Source organism: Crocodylus siamensis, chromosome 4 (genome assembly GCF_052110815.1).
Source record: "Crocodylus siamensis isolate JL-2025a chromosome 4, ASM5211081v1, whole genome shotgun sequence".
Lineage (NCBI taxonomy): Eukaryota > Metazoa > Chordata > Crocodylia > Crocodylidae > Crocodylus > Crocodylus siamensis.
The window spans coordinates 180,572,082-180,592,341 of NC_143398.1; the positions used below are offsets into that span (position 1 = coordinate 180,572,082).

Here is a 20,260-nt window from a genome sequence, read left to right on the forward strand (position 1 = left end):
TCTACCTACTATGAAACTATGGAATGGCTGCCACTGGCCCTGGAGGCAGACCCACCTGGGAATGGAGTCACAGAGCTGCAGCCATCAGCCCCTTTGCTCTAACCTCTAGGGATGACAGGCATTTCCCACCTCCTTCCAGGCTCAGCCAGGACCCCGCACCTAGAGCGGCTCCCTACCTGGAACTAACTGTAAGGCAAGAGCAAACTCAAGTTACTAGGAAGGCATCTGGATCTTTGTGTATCAAATATATACAAGAAATACCACCCAGATCAGCCCCTGAGTACTGGATCCTCAGGAGAAGATTGTGTTATGTTGTGAGCTATCCTAGCTCAGATGGCAGCCTCCACAGGGGGTGCAGAATAGAGAAGTCAATTGACCAGAGCTGAAACAGAAATAATTCCTGCCTCCCACCCCCCATACACACTGATATTGTGATTGTGTGCCCATTTTAATGTATTGATAAAAAACTGAGAATGCTAGTCAAGCCACATTTTATTAGATACAAAAAGTTTACATTAGCCTTTGTACACAACTAAAGCATGATCTCAAAATATTTCAAGGCTTTCATTATTCTATTTACAGACTTCCATTACACTTATTCTGTGTAAACACAGTGCATCAGCAACACTTGGAGCAAAACATTTTGGAAACAATATAACATAAGGAATTGTTAATTTTATTTTTTGGTCATTTTAAAAAATAACCAAAAGTAATTTCTATTCTGATAGTTTTCTGAAGATTTACTAGAAGAAACAGCCTTCAAGCATAACCTCCCCTTCAGTTTTTTTTCTAGTTTCAAGTCCCACTTTTGTCAGCAGTCCTTTTATGTTTAACTTAAATAATTAGTATGCGTTTTTTCAGGACAAAAGCTTTAACGTTAAAACAAAAAAGTGTAAAATGTGGGGCTTGGGGAAAGAAAGTAAAAACCTTGGGAAACTAGTGAGAATTTTAAATAAAACGTTAAAAGGAGACAACAGATTTCTGATTGGTGAGGAAGGAAAAAAAAAGCGTAGACTACCAAACTTGCCAGGAACAATGCTCAGGAGAACTAAGCAAGACCAGTCTGAGAATGTGATTTTTAATGGGGGGGAGGGGGGTAGTTTCCGTTAGAAAAGTCCAGCCACAAAATCATTTGAACATGATTTCTGTGTAGCCAGTATTATATTCATTCCAAAATAATCAACTTTCAATGTAAGTAGCTTATTAAAAATTAAGTGCCCCCCCAGCAACAGCTGCTCTAAAAGAAAATCTCCAAGGCCACTGTTATTTTAAAATAAAACAGCACACATTTGCTTTCTAGCAGCACTTCTTTCCACACATTAGATCAGCTTATTTTCAGTGCCATACATTGTCAATATAACAGAATTTAGACCAAACAGTACAAAATCCCTTCAGCTACCTTAGGGGGTGTTATTCAGGGACAAAACAGTGAAAGAATATTATGGCTTCCTGAGAATGAAAATGCATCAAATATTTCTCAAACAGGGCATCAAGATTTGTGCCCAAGTATGTTGCGTCAAGCGTAGCATAACTGTAACTGAATAAAAACAACAATACATTCTACAACCCATCACCACCAGCAAAGCTGCTCAAATGTCTACAAACTTCTAGTTACATCGTTCAGTTTGGAGTCAAATTGTTCTCTTCTTGCTAGGACCCTTTACTGAATTTATGAGCAACCCACCTCATGACACTGTTTTTTCACTGAAATCACACAGCCAAATGTCACTTCATTAAAACACTCTCATTCTACCAACTTGAAATATTTTCTTGTTCTCCTTTCAGCCACTACCTCAATTTCTGCCAGCTGTGACCCACAGCCTAGGAACTGGGTAACACATGGCAGTTTTCTGCAAATGAGTCCAAGAACTTCAGAATACCAGCTAAATACCAAATGTGAACTCAAGGACAAAGCTATGCTGCTTAGGCAAGGACTGAGAAATCACTCTTTTGTCTATGGGAGAAGGTGACATGCTAGAACTTTCCTGGTCAAATATTTGTTCTAGGATGTCTAGAATAGAGGAGAGCAGACCCCTGTGGTTTACATGTGTATAGCCCAGGCTCTTCTGTGAGATCTTTTGCTCCACATCATGGTTTCAGCCCTGGTCAAATATCTATCATGTCTAACACAGCAGAGAAGTGAAGCTCACAGGCAATCTGCTCCTCCTTGTTAGCTCTAATCAATCTTTGCAAGTGTTTTAGTTTGTCTGATAGAGAAGTTCCGATCTCCTCCGCTGTCTTCTTATCCTCCACCTGATTCCCAGCCTGGTCAGAAGGAAAAAGAAAATACTGTTAAAGAATTACTATCCAAGGGACATGACTTTAGTCCCTTGGAGGGCCTGTTAAAGCCCTCTTCTTCCTTTGTGCTTCCCAGCTCAGATGGTAGGGTATAACCAATGTACTCAACTCCCAAATCCCCTTTGTGCTCCTGCCAAGAATTTGGATCTGAGAGTGTATAAATATACGCAATTAAGCTTGTAAAAATAGGGAAATAGGCAAATGTGAGCCCTAGCTCATCAGAGACGGAGTTTATTTCTTAGAAAGGAAATTACCAGGAAAGCAAAGATTCTCTCAGCAAAAAATTCCCAAATTCAGATATACTTGGACAATTGTAACATTAAACAATTATATTAATTCCCTAGCATGTTCAGCAGATAAGTGTATTATTCATTCTTGGCACAAGATACAGAGCTAAAGCACTCTACACTTCCAGCAATAAGACACTTCAGATGTTCATTTTTTACCTGTGGGATACAGGGTGTAGAAGTTTTAATGAATGGATGGATAATCTGAGGTGTAGCAACCAGCGTCTGGGGGAGATAGAAGGGAAGAGACAAGGAGTCTGTGAGTTGTCCAGTGTCTTCAGCTAACCACTGGTGCAGCTGTTCTTCAAACCTAGGGGAAAGAAAGGTCATATGGTGCAACTTAAATTCCAGCTTGGCCTTTGTAAGCAGAGAACATTTTTTCCCTACAGAGTACATGTTCCCTATGCTGATGGAATTGCAATATATGTAACAGAAAATGGAATGAAAGTAAGTCAGATAGACAGTGTCTTTGGACCCTGTAAATAAACTAAGACTCTGCCCCTGCACTGCACAGAAGGAAGACCCAGGGAGCACAGCATGGTTTAGGAAAAGCATAACCTCACTGCATCTCTTAAATCCCAATTGCACTGCTAAGTGTTCAGTTTGCTCTCAGCTAAATTAGGCTGTTCAAAGCAAATCTAACAAATGCACCTAATATTAGGTGACATCCAGAGAGAAGAATCTTAACATTACAGAGAATGATGGAAACCCTGGCTTCAATGTGCTACACAGGTGAAGCTCCATGATTTGGTTCTCAGTGCTATAACCCAGTAGCTTGTGGAAACACTTCCTCTCCTTTTCCTCTGTCTACAATTGCTATAGTGCTGAAGGCCCTAATATCTGCAGACAGCCACTAGCTACTCCTCAAATCTTATGATGATAATCCTGTAGTAACTTTCTGGATCGCTGTTGTTAGACTGGGGTAGGGGAAGACTACAACCATAAATCTAAAGAAAAAAGGAAATTCAATTGTCAACAATAGCCTTCACTTTTCCATAAATCTGCTTGGCCTCAGCTTCTCACTGCAGAAAGCAGAAACCTTCTGACTTCACAGACCTCTACCCACTGCAGAACCAGCACTAAGTCAACAAGGAATGAGCCTTAGCTGCTGCTCTTGCCACTTACCTCTTGCTCTCAATTTTCTCCAGCTGCAGTTGAGAAGACAAATGCTCTGGGAGGAGCTCCTTGGCTGAGGATGTGCGTGTTAGATCTGCTGTGGTAGGAAGTCTCAGTTCCTGGCCTGACAGTGTGCTCAAGCTGATGTCATGTTCAGTTGTAGGCAGGGAGACAGGAGAGTGTTTTGAAAATGACCGAGGAGACTTCGTCCTTGACCTGAAAAAGACAAATATTTTAGAGGGAGGACGAATGGCAGAAATTAGTGTGTTCCTCCTGGAAGTTTGGAAATAAGGAGATATCCACATCTGTTGGGGGAAAATTCCCAGAGGGCGTAGGGTTCAATTCAAGGGCTGCACATCACCTAAATGCCACTGAAACTTTCAAATAAAACTACTATGGGATTGAAGAGGGGCAGGGAGCTTGTGCTGGCCCCAGCAGAGGGATGAAATTTACCTAGAAGATTCCCAGGGTGATAGATGGTTCATGCTACTCTGCTATGTGTCAGCCAGGCCACTGAGAGCAACCTAGCAACTGGCTTCATCCTTCTGGGGAGAATAAGGTAGTGGCATGCTTTGCTAAAGAGATATTACCTGCTCCCCACCCAGGCTCTATACTGCACTCAAGCAATCTGCTCCTTGTGTACATTTACTTGCACGGGAGCATTTCCCTCTCCATCCCAAAAACACTGGACAGAGACTTCTTGTAAACACAGATGCTACAAGATGACTGACATCAATAAAAATAACTTATCTGACAAGAAGCATATTTTAAAACCAGACTGATAAACTGCAACAGAATATTGCTGGCTCAGTCTACTGAAACAACCCACTTTTCTGAATTAGGTACCTATGGTACAGGAAAAGAAAATCCTGTAGTGAGTTTTGATTGAGAAGACATTAAAAATTTCCCCATATGACCAGCTTAACCAGTAATAAACATGCAACAGGCCTTATAATTGGATGTTATGGATGTCAGTTAAAGCACTGAACTGAGGCTATTGCTTTTACTTGATTTCTTCACCATTCCCCTCAGTTAACATTATTTTCCTCCATATTCTATGCACCAGAAGGAAGTCTGACATCCAAATGTACCTTTACCACAATGGTGTTCTTTCACAAAACTCATGTCATGTTTAATAACAGATTTAAAATGCTCCAATCCATTTTTTTTACAAAACGTAATAAAAACCTGCAACTTTGAAGAAAATTATCAAGTTTTCTTCCCATTTCCAGTATAGAGCTGTAACAGGTCATTCCCAGGAAGGCACTGGTCATGGAAATATGAAGAGCAGAGATGGCATCAAACCTGTCTGGTTTATGAGCTTCATGAAAGTACTGTGCAATTTTTTAGTTTGCTCAGTACTACTCAAAGCTGTCTGGGCAATTTATTATATATTCATATTGAGCACAAAAAAAGTGAAAACAGTCACCACCCTTACCTTCCACAGCCCTCCTGGATCTCCTTCAGCGTTTGCAGTGTAGCTTGTTCCCATGAAAAAGGGACAGTGAAGTTTTTTAAATGTTCCTTGAAGAAGTACACATGGATCTGGCCATCTTTGCTCACTGCTTCTACAAAGATCAAATCAGGTTCAATATAGCAATCAGTATCAAGACAAACTGAACATTAAAAATATACAAAAGGAAACTGTGTCTTCAATTTAAGATTGCAAATGGCTAAATGGACTGAAATTGCAAAGGTGTATGTACCTTTGGGGACTGATCTGATATCCCACAAATACTACATTGGATTGCTGGAAATTGTTGTCAAGTGTTGCTTTATCCTCCTCCTTTTAGCCTCCCAATACCCGCAACTTCTCAATAAACAAAGAGCCAATACTTGTTTCATCAACTGATCCTTTTACATCAAAATCAAATATAAGGCACCTCTCAGACAAGAAGATTCTAAATTGAAACCTATTCTGATTTTTCTTTAAAAAAAGGTCAGGTTGGAGGAGCTGGACCTCAAATCTTCTCTTAGGAGGTGTTATTAATTAGTTTTACAGCTTGTCAAAACCAAGTCACTCGCTAGAGTTCAGACCTTTGTTTTTCATCTGTTTGAGATGAATAAGTACGCCTTTACTGAGGTGCACACTTCAAAATAAATCAACAACCTTCTCAAGCCTGCTGTATTTACAATGGTCTGTACATCTTTCAGAGCTATTTTCATCACAAATCATAACAACTGTGATAAGGGTAATTTAACAATTACCCTTATTTTATCCTATATATCCATTTTTTTGGATAATCTCTCTTTTCTGCTCTATCCCCAGTAATTCTGAAGATATGCCTATATCACTAGATGTCAATCATTAATTCTCAGAGCACAACCTCAATTGTGCTCCCATCTGGGAGACAGAGTTCAGGGACTTATGTTACGATAGTTGTTGGTAAAAGTTCTAAGGCAGAGCTTTGGAGCAACCTGTTGGACAAAACAGATCCTGGCAGTTTCAGCCATGGGGCCAAATTCTGCCTTCAGATACCTGCCTAAAACCTCAACCAATATGCATGAAGTGTGCATATATAAATACACAGAATAATGAATATACAGTTCTAGGGTTTGGAGGTCCCAGAATGAACAATATGGACAATGAACATATCCTCTGATTGACAAAAGGAAATGGTACAGAAAATGCAAACAATCATCCCACTGAAGAGAGCAGCAGGAAGATGATGTACAGCACAGCCAATCTGCTGTATTAATGATACTGGACCAAATACACAAGTCACAATTCTTTAAGCAAAACAAGAGAGCAGCATGTAACAAGGCAAAGACCAGTTGACTGCAAAACATTTAGTACCTGGTGCAACTGGCACCTTAGGAGGTTTCCAGTCTCTCAGTTTATGATCAATGCAGAGTGCCAGGATATCATCCCAAGGGATGTCATCAACTGAAGGGCCATCCTCTTCTGAGCTAGCAAACAGCCTGCCACTCCACTTGCAGTAAGTTCTGCTCAGAAGATTTTCCACTTGGGATTGGATTATTGGTTGGGTCTGGAGACAACTGGCAATCTGGGACACATACTGAAAAATCATGGAGCAAACAGGTCGCCAGGGAGCTAAACAAAAACATTACATGCAACTGGTTAGATTCATCTCCCCTGAATAACAGCTCCCAGTGTGCAAAATGGCAAGGAGAAACAACAGTCAAGGGTCACACATGGTGTGGGGAAAGCCTCCTCAACCTTATCTCTGTCATTACACCTCTGTTTTAATTTACTACAAACTCTTCCCTTCCAGGAACAGCCTAGTATAAATAAGGATCTCTGATTGTCTTAATATGCAGGAGTTTTATGACAAAGAACAACATTCACTGAGGCTACAGACTGAGGCCTCCAGATCTATGGTTAGGACTTCAGTATACAAAGGTCAAAACATGTTTAAAGCTAAAGGGAGAGACTTATTGCTAAAGGAAAAGGGCTTTTATATTGACATTGAAGCAACTCTAAAGCCAGTCATGTTGCCTCACATGAACTACGTACCACCAAGAGGAGGAAGGTCCATGTATGGGATCTGGAAGGAAAGCACTGCCTTCTTCAGCCAGGCCAGGTGATCTGCTGTGTTCCATTGCAGATGAGGAAGCAGCTTGTTGCCCCCAGGTTCCACAAATTCAGTGACAGGCCAGGACAGGTCACAGACCTGTTCTGAGGAAGCCACACCAGCCAGAAACTGCAGCACACTATTGTACAGATCAATGATGGCACCAGGCTCCTGAGAGGACAGGCCAGCCAAACGTCTCTCTCTCCGATCATGGTAGAAGCGCTTGCTGAATTCATGGCTAACACCATCCTCAATGTACTGCAGAAGGGTTTGGCTGCAGAGTTCTAGGGAACTGGGACACCGGGCAATTAGCCACTGCACAGCCTCAGAGAGCTACAACAAACATTTACGGAACAGAGTCAGCATCAGAAACCTTCCTCCAAAATAAGCAATGACACTAAGGTCTTAATCCTGCAGCCTACATGATTTCGTATACAGGGCCCTGCTATATAACATGAGCAAATCTCACAGCACGAAGCCCGACATTCCTAAATCCTGGGACCAATGCTAATTATTCTACTTCTAGGCAATACCCCTGAATACAATCCCATTAAAGCACTTCTTACCTTGTTTCAGAGATGAAAAGTACTCATTGACATGAAATCCAATGATTTCTAACAAACTGTTTTCCAGGATGGGTTTTTGCATTATGCTCTCCAGGCAGACCAGTTGAACTCCTTAGACCCTGACACTTACAATTATTTAACTCTTAAGTTAGAAGTGATTTAATTGGTCTATAAATATCTACAGAGTGGGCATATCCACACGTGTAATTAATACAAAGCAATAAACTCCAGAATATATTGTGCTAGAGTTTATTGCTCTGGGGTGCCGTGTTTACACATGCGCCTGGGACCACAACACAGTGAGCCAGGTTGGAATGACCCCAGCTGGCAGGGGCCCAGGGGGTCAGCCTGCCAGCTTGGGGCTGCTGACCTGGCTCAACGTGTTGCGGAGGGCCTGGCTAGGGCACAAGGGTGCTCCATTGTGGGGCTAGCTGGTAGGCAGCCCCTGCACCAAAGCACCCTCATACCCCAGTCAGCCTTGTGAGCATCTACACATGCACTGCAGCGAAGTACTTTACCATATACAAGTTTTATCCTGTGGCAGAAGAATCAGCCATTAAGCAAGATAAGGGGCTTGTAGTTTCTATATAGAGACTGGATATCTTTCTACAAGATATAATCTAGCTCAAATGCAGATACCTACGTTTGATACAGAAATCACTGTACTGCATGCTCTAAATGTCCTAAGCAGGATAGCACGCTAGAGTTGTGGTCTGTGATATTTTATGAGTGATAGGCTGAAGCCACCCTGCTTGGCTCTGATGTGGGCAAAGCCACTAAAATGCTGCTGAAGCCCTGCGGCTCTGCAGGCTGGATAAAATGTCTTTGTGGCTGGACCTAGCATGCAAGCTGTGGGTTGTCAACCACGGGACTAAAGGATCAAAACAATTCTTTTTAGCCTCAGAATCTATGACTGCATGTAATGTGCAGGTTGGAAAAATGGGCAATGAAATAACTGCATGTTGTTCCCTTCAGGCTCTTATTTCATGTGTTGACACAACACATGAAATAAGCTAGTGAGAAGGGAAAATTTGGCACATGGAAGCCTCCAGGTAAGGACCTATATATAAAAATCACATTAGGGAGGGGAGAAGCTGCTTCAGTTCTATCCTAGTCTGAATGCCCTGGGGTAGACAGTATACACAGGAATCAGCTGTGCACTGACGGCCAAAAAACCCCTCCATTCTCTGTCCAGCTTATCAGCAGGTTCAATGCTGCTGCATGGCCCAGCAAGGGCTGTGCTGTGCTCTGGGGAGGGAATAGAGCCCAAGCATCATCTGATAGTAAGGAGGGAGGGGAAAGAAGAGAAGAGACAGACTGGGTAGAGCTAGGGGAAAAAGGAAGAGACTGAGAGGTGCAGGTGGCAGGGTTAGAGGGAAGACTGCAGGGGGAAGAAGTGATGGTGGGCAGAGGGCAAGGGAAGTGTCTGGCCCCCCGCAACTACCTAACTCCCCCAGCCATGGCTTTCCCTACTGTAGCAGGGAAGAGTTGGGGGGAGGGGGGAAAATGGGACAAATTCAAGACAATCCTCCAATAATTAGATTCGATACCTGGAAAATTATAACAAATTATAGTTTTCCATATACAGAATCTAATTTGGGGGGGTTGCCTTAAATTCAGGGTAGTCTTAGATTTGAGTAAATATGGTAAAAGAGAAAAAGATGTTGGTGTTAAGGTATCTGAATAGCTCTTAAATTTAAAGTTATTGCTCTTACCTTTCTGGTGCCTTGCATGTCAGTGACAGAATCTGGGATCTCAACAATAATGTAATCTGATATAAGCTGAGCTGAAATCAAATCCTGCAGCATTAAACCTTTAAAAGAGAAGCAACAGCTGAAACACCAATATTTTTCTTATTGCCATACATATTCAAATGAGAAAACAAGTGAAATTTCACCTACTCAGTCCATTCCTATTGTCAGCATAGATTTAGACCTTGTCACACTGCTTTATGTTCTCTCAGTCAAGCAATAAAACACAACATACAAAAGTAAAACCAAAAACCCTTGAAAAATGTACATTTTTCTTTTCAATTTAAACTGCCTCTTTCCTAAGCCCTTCTGGATTTCTGCCAAAAGCCTGAGAATCCTTCCCTTAACTAAATGCTGCATTTGAAGAACTACATTTGCTGTTTATTCACTGCCTTTAGGTATATTTCTGAATATCTGTAGTTAATTTCAAAGCAAATAAAATCACACACCCTCTTCTACTTCCTTCTCTGTGGCCTCTTCTCCCTGACTGGGAACCAGGACCACCAGAGGTATTATGGGGTGGAAAGGTTTAGCCTGAAGGAGTTGTTTTAATTGAAGCAAAGCTGAAAGCCAATAAACATCTTCCTCTGCAACATCTTCACTCTTTACTTTAGGGGGAAGCAGGAGGACTAGACCACTGGTCCCAAGCAGATCTTTCTGCGTCTCAGCCATATCAAGCTCAGAGTCACTAAGGGTGCCATGGGCCACCTAGATAAAAATAAAAATTGACACTGTTAATGCAATTACAGGAATGAGGAGGATCTTAAACGTGTTGAAAACTGTAGACAAAGTCAGCCATAGCATTTCAGCTAGGAGCTCCTTATAGAGTGTTTTAAGCTAACTAGCTGGAAAAAAAAAATCTTACTTACAAAGAAGGAAATACTAAGAAATGTAGGTGACAAATTAACTGTGGGTATATCTCGTATACATGCATATGCACTCACACTCCCATATAATTATATTTAAGTTGCTAGAAAGTTCGAAAAAGCTGAATTCAAACCACTTACAAAATCTTAATTCTACTACCTTGCCAATATTTAATATGAGAGTCTTTTGCTACACAATCACGTACTAGTTTTTCAATTTTTTGACAAAATAAAATAGGGAAAATAAGAAGTAATAAAAACATCAATACATTTTGTTTAAAAAAAGTCATTACATTAAAATTGCAACTTAGAGAAAAGAGATTTGAAAATTTTTTTTAGCGAAAAAACTTCTGTTCAAGAAAAGGGAAACTACAGCCTTGCCAAAATGCTAAAATAACTTCTGGCTGCAGCTTAAACAAATGAACTGCCACTGCTCCCTCAATAACTGCAGGCACACATGCAAAGTTGCTCTCTCCCTCTGTCAGTCTCTGTCCCCCTCCAGAAGTGAAATAACATGAGAACACAAGTTAAGACTAGACATGAATTTTGCAGGCCCCTTGGACTGATAATTTACAATAGTGTGTTGTCCAAGGTATTTGTGTAACTATATTTTTTAAATATTCATTATTTAAATATCCTAAAAAAATCTGGATAGAGTTAAAAAAAAGAATGGTGAAGATCCCTGACTATTGTGACTTGCAAATAATACCTAGTTCTTAGGTAGCACTCTTTAAGACTGGATTGGTATTCTTTTTATAAAGAGACTACTACCATGATTCTCATTTGACATAGGAGAAAATGACAACTAGCTTGCAGATAACACCACATACAGTTAACCCAGTGTCACAGAGGTGATGAAACAAAAGACTGACCAATTATTAATGAATTATTCTAATATACCTTTATGCACACATTGACATGCACAGCCTGATTTTCTTGCATACTAATAGAATTATATAATGCGAGCGTCTGAACTCTGTCGTTTACATTGGAGGTTACATCTCTCTGAGCCTTCCATCTTGTATCTCCTGTAAATTTGGCTTTCAACCAATCTGCTAGTATCCTGTGAACATAAAATAAACAATCTTTTCTTATTTGATATCATACTGACAACCCCCTATTATCAATCTATTCAGTATCATCAGTATATCCCATCATGAGCTCCCTAGTTTAAATGACATGGCCAAATTTATCAACTGGACTGAAATGACATTTCTGAGACAAATAACTGCTTCTATTTGTTTTCAGTTTCAAGAAAAAATAACTTAGCCTCTTCGAAAAACAAGGTTAAGAGAAAGATAGATAGTTTTCCTTTTAAAATCCTCCTAAACATTCCTACTATTTCTTTAGAAGGCTTGTAGCAGTAACTGGAAAATCAGCTGCTTAGATTACCTAGGTCTTTATGAAAACCCACCAAGATGTCTGCACTATGAAACACCTAAAACAAATTTTCAAGTCTATGTGATCAATAAAGCTTTTTGGATGCTTGCTATTAAAACCCTGAAATATTCTTTCTGCATTGGACATGTTCCAGCCCCACAAAGTTTATACATATGAACTTCTTTTAAGAGGCTAATAGACTTTACTTGTTTTCTTAAATGAAAGCCACAGGGCTGGAGTTCACAAATCTCAGCAAAGTCCTGGGCTCTATTTTTGACCTACGGGGAGGTGTGCTGGGCTGGGAAAGAGATCTTCTCCACTGCCGTATTATCTAGTAAAGCCTCATTCTTGCATAGGAAGCAGGCAAATATAATTTCTCCCACTTTACAGAATACTCAAGAGGTTACCCATCTGAAAGAGCTAGGAATAGAATTCTCTAATACAACAGATCCCAATCTCATTCACTTAGCCACAAATGCCAGAACAAAAATGCAGAATTTACATGCACAACTGCATTTTCTGTAAAAGTTAGGCATCATTCTCTCGAAGAGCTAGGAAATGAATCCTGATTTGCAACATCTACCTGCAGTATGATAACAAGGTATATAAGCTACTGACAAAGCAGTTGATCCTTCAAAGTCTGCTACTGCTACTAGTTATTTCTTTTACTCACACCTCAAAGGATTGTGCTGTGAATCAAAGAAAGTGTTCTGGACAGCTGATGATGATGAGGGGTGGAAAGGTCAGCATAACATGTGGATGTTCCGCCATAATGGAATTTCTATTTTTGCCATTCTATTCTTCTTTTAAAAAGCTAAGTAGGAACACATACACCCCTTGCAAAGGGCACCTTTTAAAAAAAAAAAAAAAAAATCTGTGATGACGTAACTAGCAGATGAGCTTAGCCAGGGAAATGATAGATATATAGTCCACTTAATGTCCTGAAATAAAAAATGAATCTCTTTCTAAAAAATACTCTTGATTCATCCACTACTGAATTGGGTTGAATTGGCTATTGGGTTTAACGCAGGAGTCATTACATGACATTCTGAGCTATAGTATGAAGTTTTCTAGATTAAGTGTTTGACTTTGCACCCTTTTCAATGCATTTGTATACAATAAACGTAGTGTATGAATATATTTATCTATAACAAGCTATGAGAAGGAAAAGGTAACTTGGCTCCATCTCTACCAATGGGTGATGCAAGTCACCTCTCTGCCACAGAAGCTATATTTAAAAAGGTCTGAATAGATTCAATTCAAGACTTAGCTAAGAAATCAGGGAAAATATCACAGGTCACTCCTCTGCCCTGTCATTCATTGCTTTTTGTTCTATCTGTTGTTTAGGGAGGCATATTTCAATGACAGTGTTACCTTCATGCTGTTCCTCTACTATGTTGTCATGCCATGAAAGAAAACACTAGTCAAATTCAGCTCCTCACCTGCTGGGATCCTTTGCTGGATATTCTTCATAGCTTGGCAACACCAAAAGCACCTTCCAAAATACCTGCTCTTGCTGAACTTGGATATGTTCAGTGATTAGTGAGGGCAGATCTAGAGGAGTCCAGGCAGCATCACTTAAAGAAAAACCATGTTGGTGAAGAAGAAGAAAAAAAGCCAATGTAATAACTAAATACCCTACAAAAATTCCTTCTTTCTACCCTAAATTAAGCATCGAGAGAGAGGCAGGTAGCACAACAGAGCCTGACTTTTGTGAAAGGTCACTTTTGTGGTCCTGTTGTTCACAGTGTAAACAACATACATAAGTTGTGAGCACAGGACAAAGGGTTATTAATTAGTAAATGCCATCCTATCTTAGTGAAGAACTAATTTAATTATTTTTCTCATGTTTTGCCTGAAGATGTTAAAATGCAACAAACGATACAGTCATGACCAGCAGATGTAAAGTTAGACCTGACGGACGAGAGCTTCTGTTCATATAAACGCTATAAAGTTGTTAATATGCAAGTATCTGATGGTCATAAGAATCCTGCTCAGGCAAGTGAGCAGGAAAGCCCACTGCGCCCCCGAAGCCCCCCAGACACCCCCCAGCAGCTGCGGAACCCCCCACCGACTGAGGCCGCATGCTCCAGGACCATGGTTGTCATGGGTGACTTCAATTACCCAGACATCTCGTGGGAGAATCACTCAGCAAAATCTGAGCGGTCGCAAAGCTTCCTCTCATGCACGGATGACTTCTACCCAACTCAGGAAGTCTACGGGCCAACAAGAGGCAAAGCGCTGCTCAACTTGGTACTGGCTACTGGGGATGAGCTAATCGGCGACCTAGTGATCAACAGGATGCTGGGTGATAGCAACCATGAGCTGATCACCTTAACCATCCGCCGTAAAGCTGGCAAGTCAGTCAGCAACACGGAAGTCCTTGACTTCAGAAAAGCCGACTTTGACAAGCTCAGGAGGCTGGTCAGTCAGGCCCTAAGGGACCATGGCCCCAGGGAGAGGGAAGTTCAAGAAGAGTGGTTGCTCCTCAAGGGAGCGATCCTCAATGCACAAGCTAAGTCTATTCCATCTCGGAGGAAAGGCAGCAAGAAGGCACAGCAGCCCCCCTGGCTCTCCAGGGACCTAGCAGACCTCCTGAGGCTAAAAAGGAAAGCCTACAAAAGATGGAGGACGGGATTCATCTCCAAAGAGGATTATTCTGCACTGGTCCGGTCCTGCAGGGTGCAAACCAGGAAAGCCAAGGCTGCAACTGAACTCCAACTAGCTTCGAGCATCAAGGACAATAAAAAGTCCTTTTTCAGATATGTGGGGAGCGGGACGAAAAGCAAGGGCAACATTGGACCCCTGCTGAAGCAGACGGGGCAACTGACAACTGACACCCAGGAAAAAGCCAACCTATTAAATGGGTACTTTCCGTCGGTCTTTCATCAGTCCCATGGGACGCCCATGCCTGCTACGGGACAGAGAGATCCAGGTGAGGGAAATCCCCTGCCCTCCATTAATGCCGACCTCATGAATAAACACCTTGAGAAGCTGGATACCTTCTAGTCAGCCGGCCCTGACAATCTACACCCCAGGGTGCTCAAGGAGCTGGCGAGCATCATAGCCCAGCCCCTGGCACGGATCTTTGAAAACTCCTGGCGCTCTGGTGTAGTGCCCAAAAACTGGAAGAAGGCCAATGTGGTGCCCATCTTCAAGAAAGGGAGGAGAGTGGATCCGGCTAACTACAGGCCCATCAGCCTGACTTCTATCCTGGGGAAGATCTTAGAAAAGTTTATTAAAGAGGCCATCCTTAATGGACTGGCCAATGCCAACATCCTAAGGGATAGCCAGCACGGGTTTGTTGCGGGTAGGTCTTGTTTGACCAATCTCATTTCCTTCTACGACCAGGTGACCTATCACCTAGACAAGGGAGAAGAGATTAATGTCATATATCTTGACTTCAAAAAAAGCCTTCGATCTGGTATCCCATGATCACCTCTTGGCGAAACTGGACAATTGTGGCCTTGGGTCCACCATGATCCACTGGCTGGGAACTTGCCTCCGTGGTCAGACCCAGAGGGTAGTAATTGATGGAAGTCACTCATCATGGTGTCCTGTGACCAGTGGGGTCCCCCAAGGCTCTGTCCTTGGACCCATATTGTTCAACATCTTCATCAGTGATGTGGACATTGGAGTCAGGAGCGGACTGGCCAAGTTCGCCGATGACACCAAGCTTTGGGGCAAAGCATCCACTCTAGAAGACAGGCGGGTGATCCAGGCTGACTTGGACAGGCTCAGCAAATGGGTGGATGAGAACCTGATGGTGGCTAACACCGAAAAATGCAAGGTTCTCCACCTTGGGAAGAAAAACCTGCAGCATCCTTATAGGCTTGGCAGTGCTACGCTGGCTAGCACTACGGAAGAAAGAGACTTGGGGGTCATGACTGACTACAAGATGAACATGAGCCTGCAATGTGATGCTGTGGCTAGTAAAGCGACCAAAACGCTGGCGTGCATCCATAGATGCTTCTCAAGCAAATCCTGGGATGTCATTCTCCCCTTGTACTCGGCCTTGGTGAGGCCGCAGCTGGAGTACTGCATCCAGTTTTGGGCTCCATAATTCAAAAAGGATGTGGAGAAGCTTGAGAGAGTCCAGAGAAGAGCCACATGCATGATTAGAGGTCAGGAAAGCAGACCTTACGATGACAGGCTGAGAGCCACAGGGCTCTTTAGCCTGGAAAAGCGTAGGCTCAGGGGTGATCTGATGGCCACCTATAAGTTTATCAGGGGTGACCACCAGGATCTGAGGGAACGTTTGTTCACCAGAGCGCCCCAAGGGGTGACGAGATTGAATGGTCATAAACTACTACAAAACCGTTTCAGGCTGGACATAAGGAAGAATTTCTTTACTGTTCAAGCCCCCAAGGTCTAGAACAGCCTGCTATCAGAGGTGGTTCAAGCACCTACATTGAACACCTTCAAGAGAAAATTGGATGCTTATCTTGCTGGGATCCTATGACCCCAGCTGACTTCCTGCCCTTTGGGCGGGGGGCTGGACTCGATGATCTTCCGAGGTCCCTTCCAGCCCTAACGTCTATGAAATCTATGAAGTGCTTTTAAGTGTATACAATACAGTGATTTCCTAAACTTCCTTGCAAAAGCATTGAGAAAACTAATTGTTTGTCTAGCACAGTTTCCAAAAATTAGTAAACCAAGCTTTAAATTTATAAAACTCTCTTTTCAGGATTTTATAAAAAATTAACTATTTATAATGTTCACAGCATCCACTTGCCTGAAATGTTGTAATCAATCATTACCATATATCTTTGGAAAGACTTGTAAATAAGCATAAAAGATACCGTGGGAATGTTTGAAAAGTCAAATCTTTGTTACTTTTTAAAAGTTTCAAAATTTTGGAGACATATTTCAAGAATGCTTGGCTTAAAAAGTCAGACAAATTCATTTTGTTCACCTCAACAAGGGCAGAAACCTTTGACTAGTTTTGACTACTTCAGTAAGTTGATTCACTGAATTTCTTTTTCTCTAAGCCCACAAGAGCCTGAGTTCATTAATTTCAGCTTATATGTAATTATTTATTTATTTAATTTACATGCCACCTTCCTAAGAAAGGGTCAGGTAAATTAGTATAGACATCTACAGCTGCAAACTAACGTCTTAACAAAATATGCATGTAAACTGAGTGGAACACCATTTAGATGCAAGTACTCTCTCTCTCTTTCCCCTCAACTGCTGCCATTTGGAATGAAGTATCTCCAGCTGCAGGACGTTTGCATATATCGGTATTATAGAGGCAACCTCCTAAAACTATGGAAACTGCAACTTACTTCACAACATCAATCTCTATCTAACCTTCAGTTGTGGGCTGAAGTGACCTACAGATCACCATTATCCTAAAAATAAGTCTGCAGTACTTATCAAAATTTAAACTGCAACTGAAGCCCATTAATTAAAGAACTGAACCCCTTCGTGTCACAGGCCAGAGACCATATCTCACTTATACGGTCTATATATGACCTTCACAAGACCATGCCTTACCTACCACTTGTTTTCTTTTAACTAACATTCAGACACTATGTGCTATAGGTAGAGGCCAGAGGATCAGGGTCCTTACATTTTAGAGGACCCACTCTGGCAATCTAAGAATGCTTGCTACTTTCCTTTAGCTATGTATATGCTAGGGAACTGGCTCGGAAAAATATAACAAAATATAATCCACACAACTTTGCACCAATATTTTCAAGGTTCGAAGTATTTTTGTTATAATGTAGCTTCAATGAAACTACAACATACCAGAGCAGCAGCTGGTAAAGGTACTGAACTTTCATTTGATGCGTAGTCTTGTTTCTCAGCCATCGTAACCTGGAAACAGAAGAGAGGGTATTTCCAGTTGTGTGAAAGAAATTCCAACTTCAATAAAAAAAAGTGCGTCAGGAAGAGCTCTGAAGAACTCCTGGAAGTTTGTTTGTTTTTTTTATTATGGGAGAAATTAGAGAAAAGTTCTCTCCAAATTTATTTTCAGTTTGTATCCCTTGTGCATCTGACTCTCAGTATGCAGTGATTGAGATTTTGTGGTTTTTTCCCTTCACAAAAAGTGTATAAGAAAATGCAACTGTAAAAATCTATAAATATTGGTGGAGGAACCCAGAAGTACACAAAACTTTCAACCTACTTTTTGAAATAATCCAGACTTCTTCAAACTGAATGCATCCTTTTAAGAGTGTTCTTACCTAGTGCAGGAGATGCCCAGCTTTCCTGCATGTCCCAAGTTTACAATCCTCTTAGCAAGGTTCTCTTCTGCAATGGGACACTCAGCACTGGGGGATAATGCTTTCAGTTTGTTTTTTGGATCCACACAACAGGGAGCTGCCGGGAAAGCCCTCATTTGACGCTTCAGCTTCTTCCGTGCCGCTACTGCTTCCCTCCATCTTTACAAAAGAACACGGTGATATGATTTATTAATGAACATTTGCTAAATCTTACCTTATTTTCACAGATCCTTTCTTCATCACTTTTTGCACCTATTTGGGCACTTTAGTTTTAGCAAATCAGAGAACAGTTGTTGCCTCCCAGAGGCACTGAATTGGACATGCCAGCAGAATACCAGAGCCACATCCAGATGAGTGCGGTCGTGCAGTATGTGGCACCGCAGAGACATCTGTGCCACATACCACACATGCAGTTGTTCTCTGCACTGCAAAGAGATCCTGCATCAAAAATCCCTGCACAAAAAAAAAAGCAGACTGACAAATATGGGGGCAGCGCGCACTGCCCCAAACTGGAGTCTGGCCAGCTGAAGCCGTGCTCTGGCTGCTGGCCAGGCTTCAAGTGACAGGATTGCGATTGCTGCAGCCCCAGCAGGCCCCCACAAGGACCCCAGGTAAGGTTGTTGGGGCCAGCCCAGTGCTGGCCCCAACCCCTCTACCCCACGCTGGGTAACCTGCTGTGTGCCAGAAGGTGCGAGGCACAGGCATTCCCCAGGGACACAAATGTCTACACTTCTGTGGATGCAGCCCAGGAGGCTTCTCCCCACCAAAAACCAAGACTGGGTAGTGCACACTGAAAAGTTAGGCACCTGACTTCTGTTCCTCCTTACTATAACTGCCATTTGGGATTTAAAATCATAACAGCCAAGTGGTTCCTGTAGTCAGGCACTAAAGAGCCCAGACCCAGACTTGAGAAATCTATGCAAAATGCTTGATTTGAAAATATTTTTTCCTTAATTTCAGTGTTCTTAGTCTGTGCATGTACAGCGATCTGTATATAGTCAGATGTTTTGCTTTCCCCAAATTGCATGCCAGCCTCTCCCTTGTTGAAAATACCCTTAACAATAAGGTCCATCCCAACCCTAAGAGTTTATGGGTGTGGTTAAAGCACGCAATAACACACTTGGAAATCATTTGGTTAGCTTTATGGCCAGCTGATTTTGAATCCCCAGACAATTACCAGGAACTCATTTGCAGCAGGTTTGACTAGAAAACCTACTCTGAAGCTATATCAAGATGCCTTAAAACTCAACCACTGAAGGAGGGGAAAGGAAAAAAACCCGGTGTATTTTTTAATTAAATATTATATACATACAGGATCTGCTGGTTAAACGATGCTTTATTAAAGCAGAACTATTTTGATATTAATAATTTCAAAAGAATTGAGATAGTGCAATGTAAAATTATACACATGTGGATATACACATACATGTACACCCACATATACACATATATTTGTAGTCTCTCCCTTTTTGATCTTTACCCTTGTTCCATAACAATAAATTCCTATTCTCTGTTCTTGTTGTCCCTGATATTTTTTAAATAGCTACAAAAGAAACTCTGCTAACTTCCTTCCACTAACAAAATAACCCAGAAGCCACAAGAATGTATTTCATATCTTTACAGTCTCTCAAAGTCTTCCCCATCCCTCACAGAGAAACATATGAGCCTTGCAGTGCACCACAAAGGCCAGTACACTATAGCTCTGTTTGACCACTGACAAGCACATCTGAAGCTGAAAGGCCACACAGAGATGAGCCTCCTTTTGTTTAAGCAGGGGTCCCCATCAAGCACCTCCACAGATCTGAACAGGGAACAGTACATCTCTCAGTATTCAGTCCCAGACCATTCAGTTTTGTATCTAACTGTTAGATACTTCTTAAAATTAAAAACACAGCAAGTTCAAGTCTGAACTTGAACATTACAGGGTCCTGGCAATATAAACAAACAATATGCTAGTAGCAAATAGTAATATTACATTCTGGTAAAATACACTTGAAGCTGTTCTCAAGAGCTGCAACTGTAGGATACCCTGACAACTTACCGCTGCAGATATTTGCAGAAGCACTGGAGTTCCTGGAGCGTTTCCTTAGCACTTTGGAATATCTCCTCTTCCAGAAACAGGTGCATGATGTCAGCACAGACTTCTTCTGAGCAACGGGCAATGCGAGCTCTGCGATCCCTTTCCAAAGCACACCTAGTTTAGAATGAAAAAAAAGAAAATTCCAAGGCC

General features: G+C 41.7%; 1 protein-coding gene across 2 annotated transcripts in view; it reads right to left on the reverse strand.

Moving 5' to 3' along the window:
* Window positions 1-480: 480 nt before the first annotated feature.
* MCM3AP (minichromosome maintenance complex component 3 associated protein) overlaps window positions 481-20,260 on the reverse strand; it is a 49,083-nt gene continuing 29,303 nt past the window's right edge. For both annotated transcript variants that reach the window (XM_090045055.1, XM_090045053.1), the window contains exons 17-29: window positions 20,072-20,224; window positions 17,992-18,189; window positions 17,555-17,623; window positions 13,243-13,377; window positions 11,321-11,483; window positions 10,004-10,262; window positions 9,519-9,616; window positions 7,180-7,570; window positions 6,499-6,756; window positions 5,140-5,269; window positions 3,711-3,917; window positions 2,745-2,895; window positions 481-2,265 (exon numbers count right to left, since the gene is read on the reverse strand). In XM_090045055.1, the coding sequence (XP_089901181.1) occupies window positions 2,107-2,265; window positions 2,745-2,895; window positions 3,711-3,917; window positions 5,140-5,269; window positions 6,499-6,756; window positions 7,180-7,570; window positions 9,519-9,616; window positions 10,004-10,262; window positions 11,321-11,483; window positions 13,243-13,377; window positions 17,555-17,623; window positions 17,992-18,189; window positions 20,072-20,224 (2,371 nt within the window). In that variant the 3' untranslated portion in view covers window positions 481-2,106. The remainder of the gene's footprint in view (window positions 2,266-2,744; window positions 2,896-3,710; window positions 3,918-5,139; window positions 5,270-6,498; window positions 6,757-7,179; window positions 7,571-9,518; window positions 9,617-10,003; window positions 10,263-11,320; window positions 11,484-13,242; window positions 13,378-17,554; window positions 17,624-17,991; window positions 18,190-20,071; window positions 20,225-20,260) is intronic.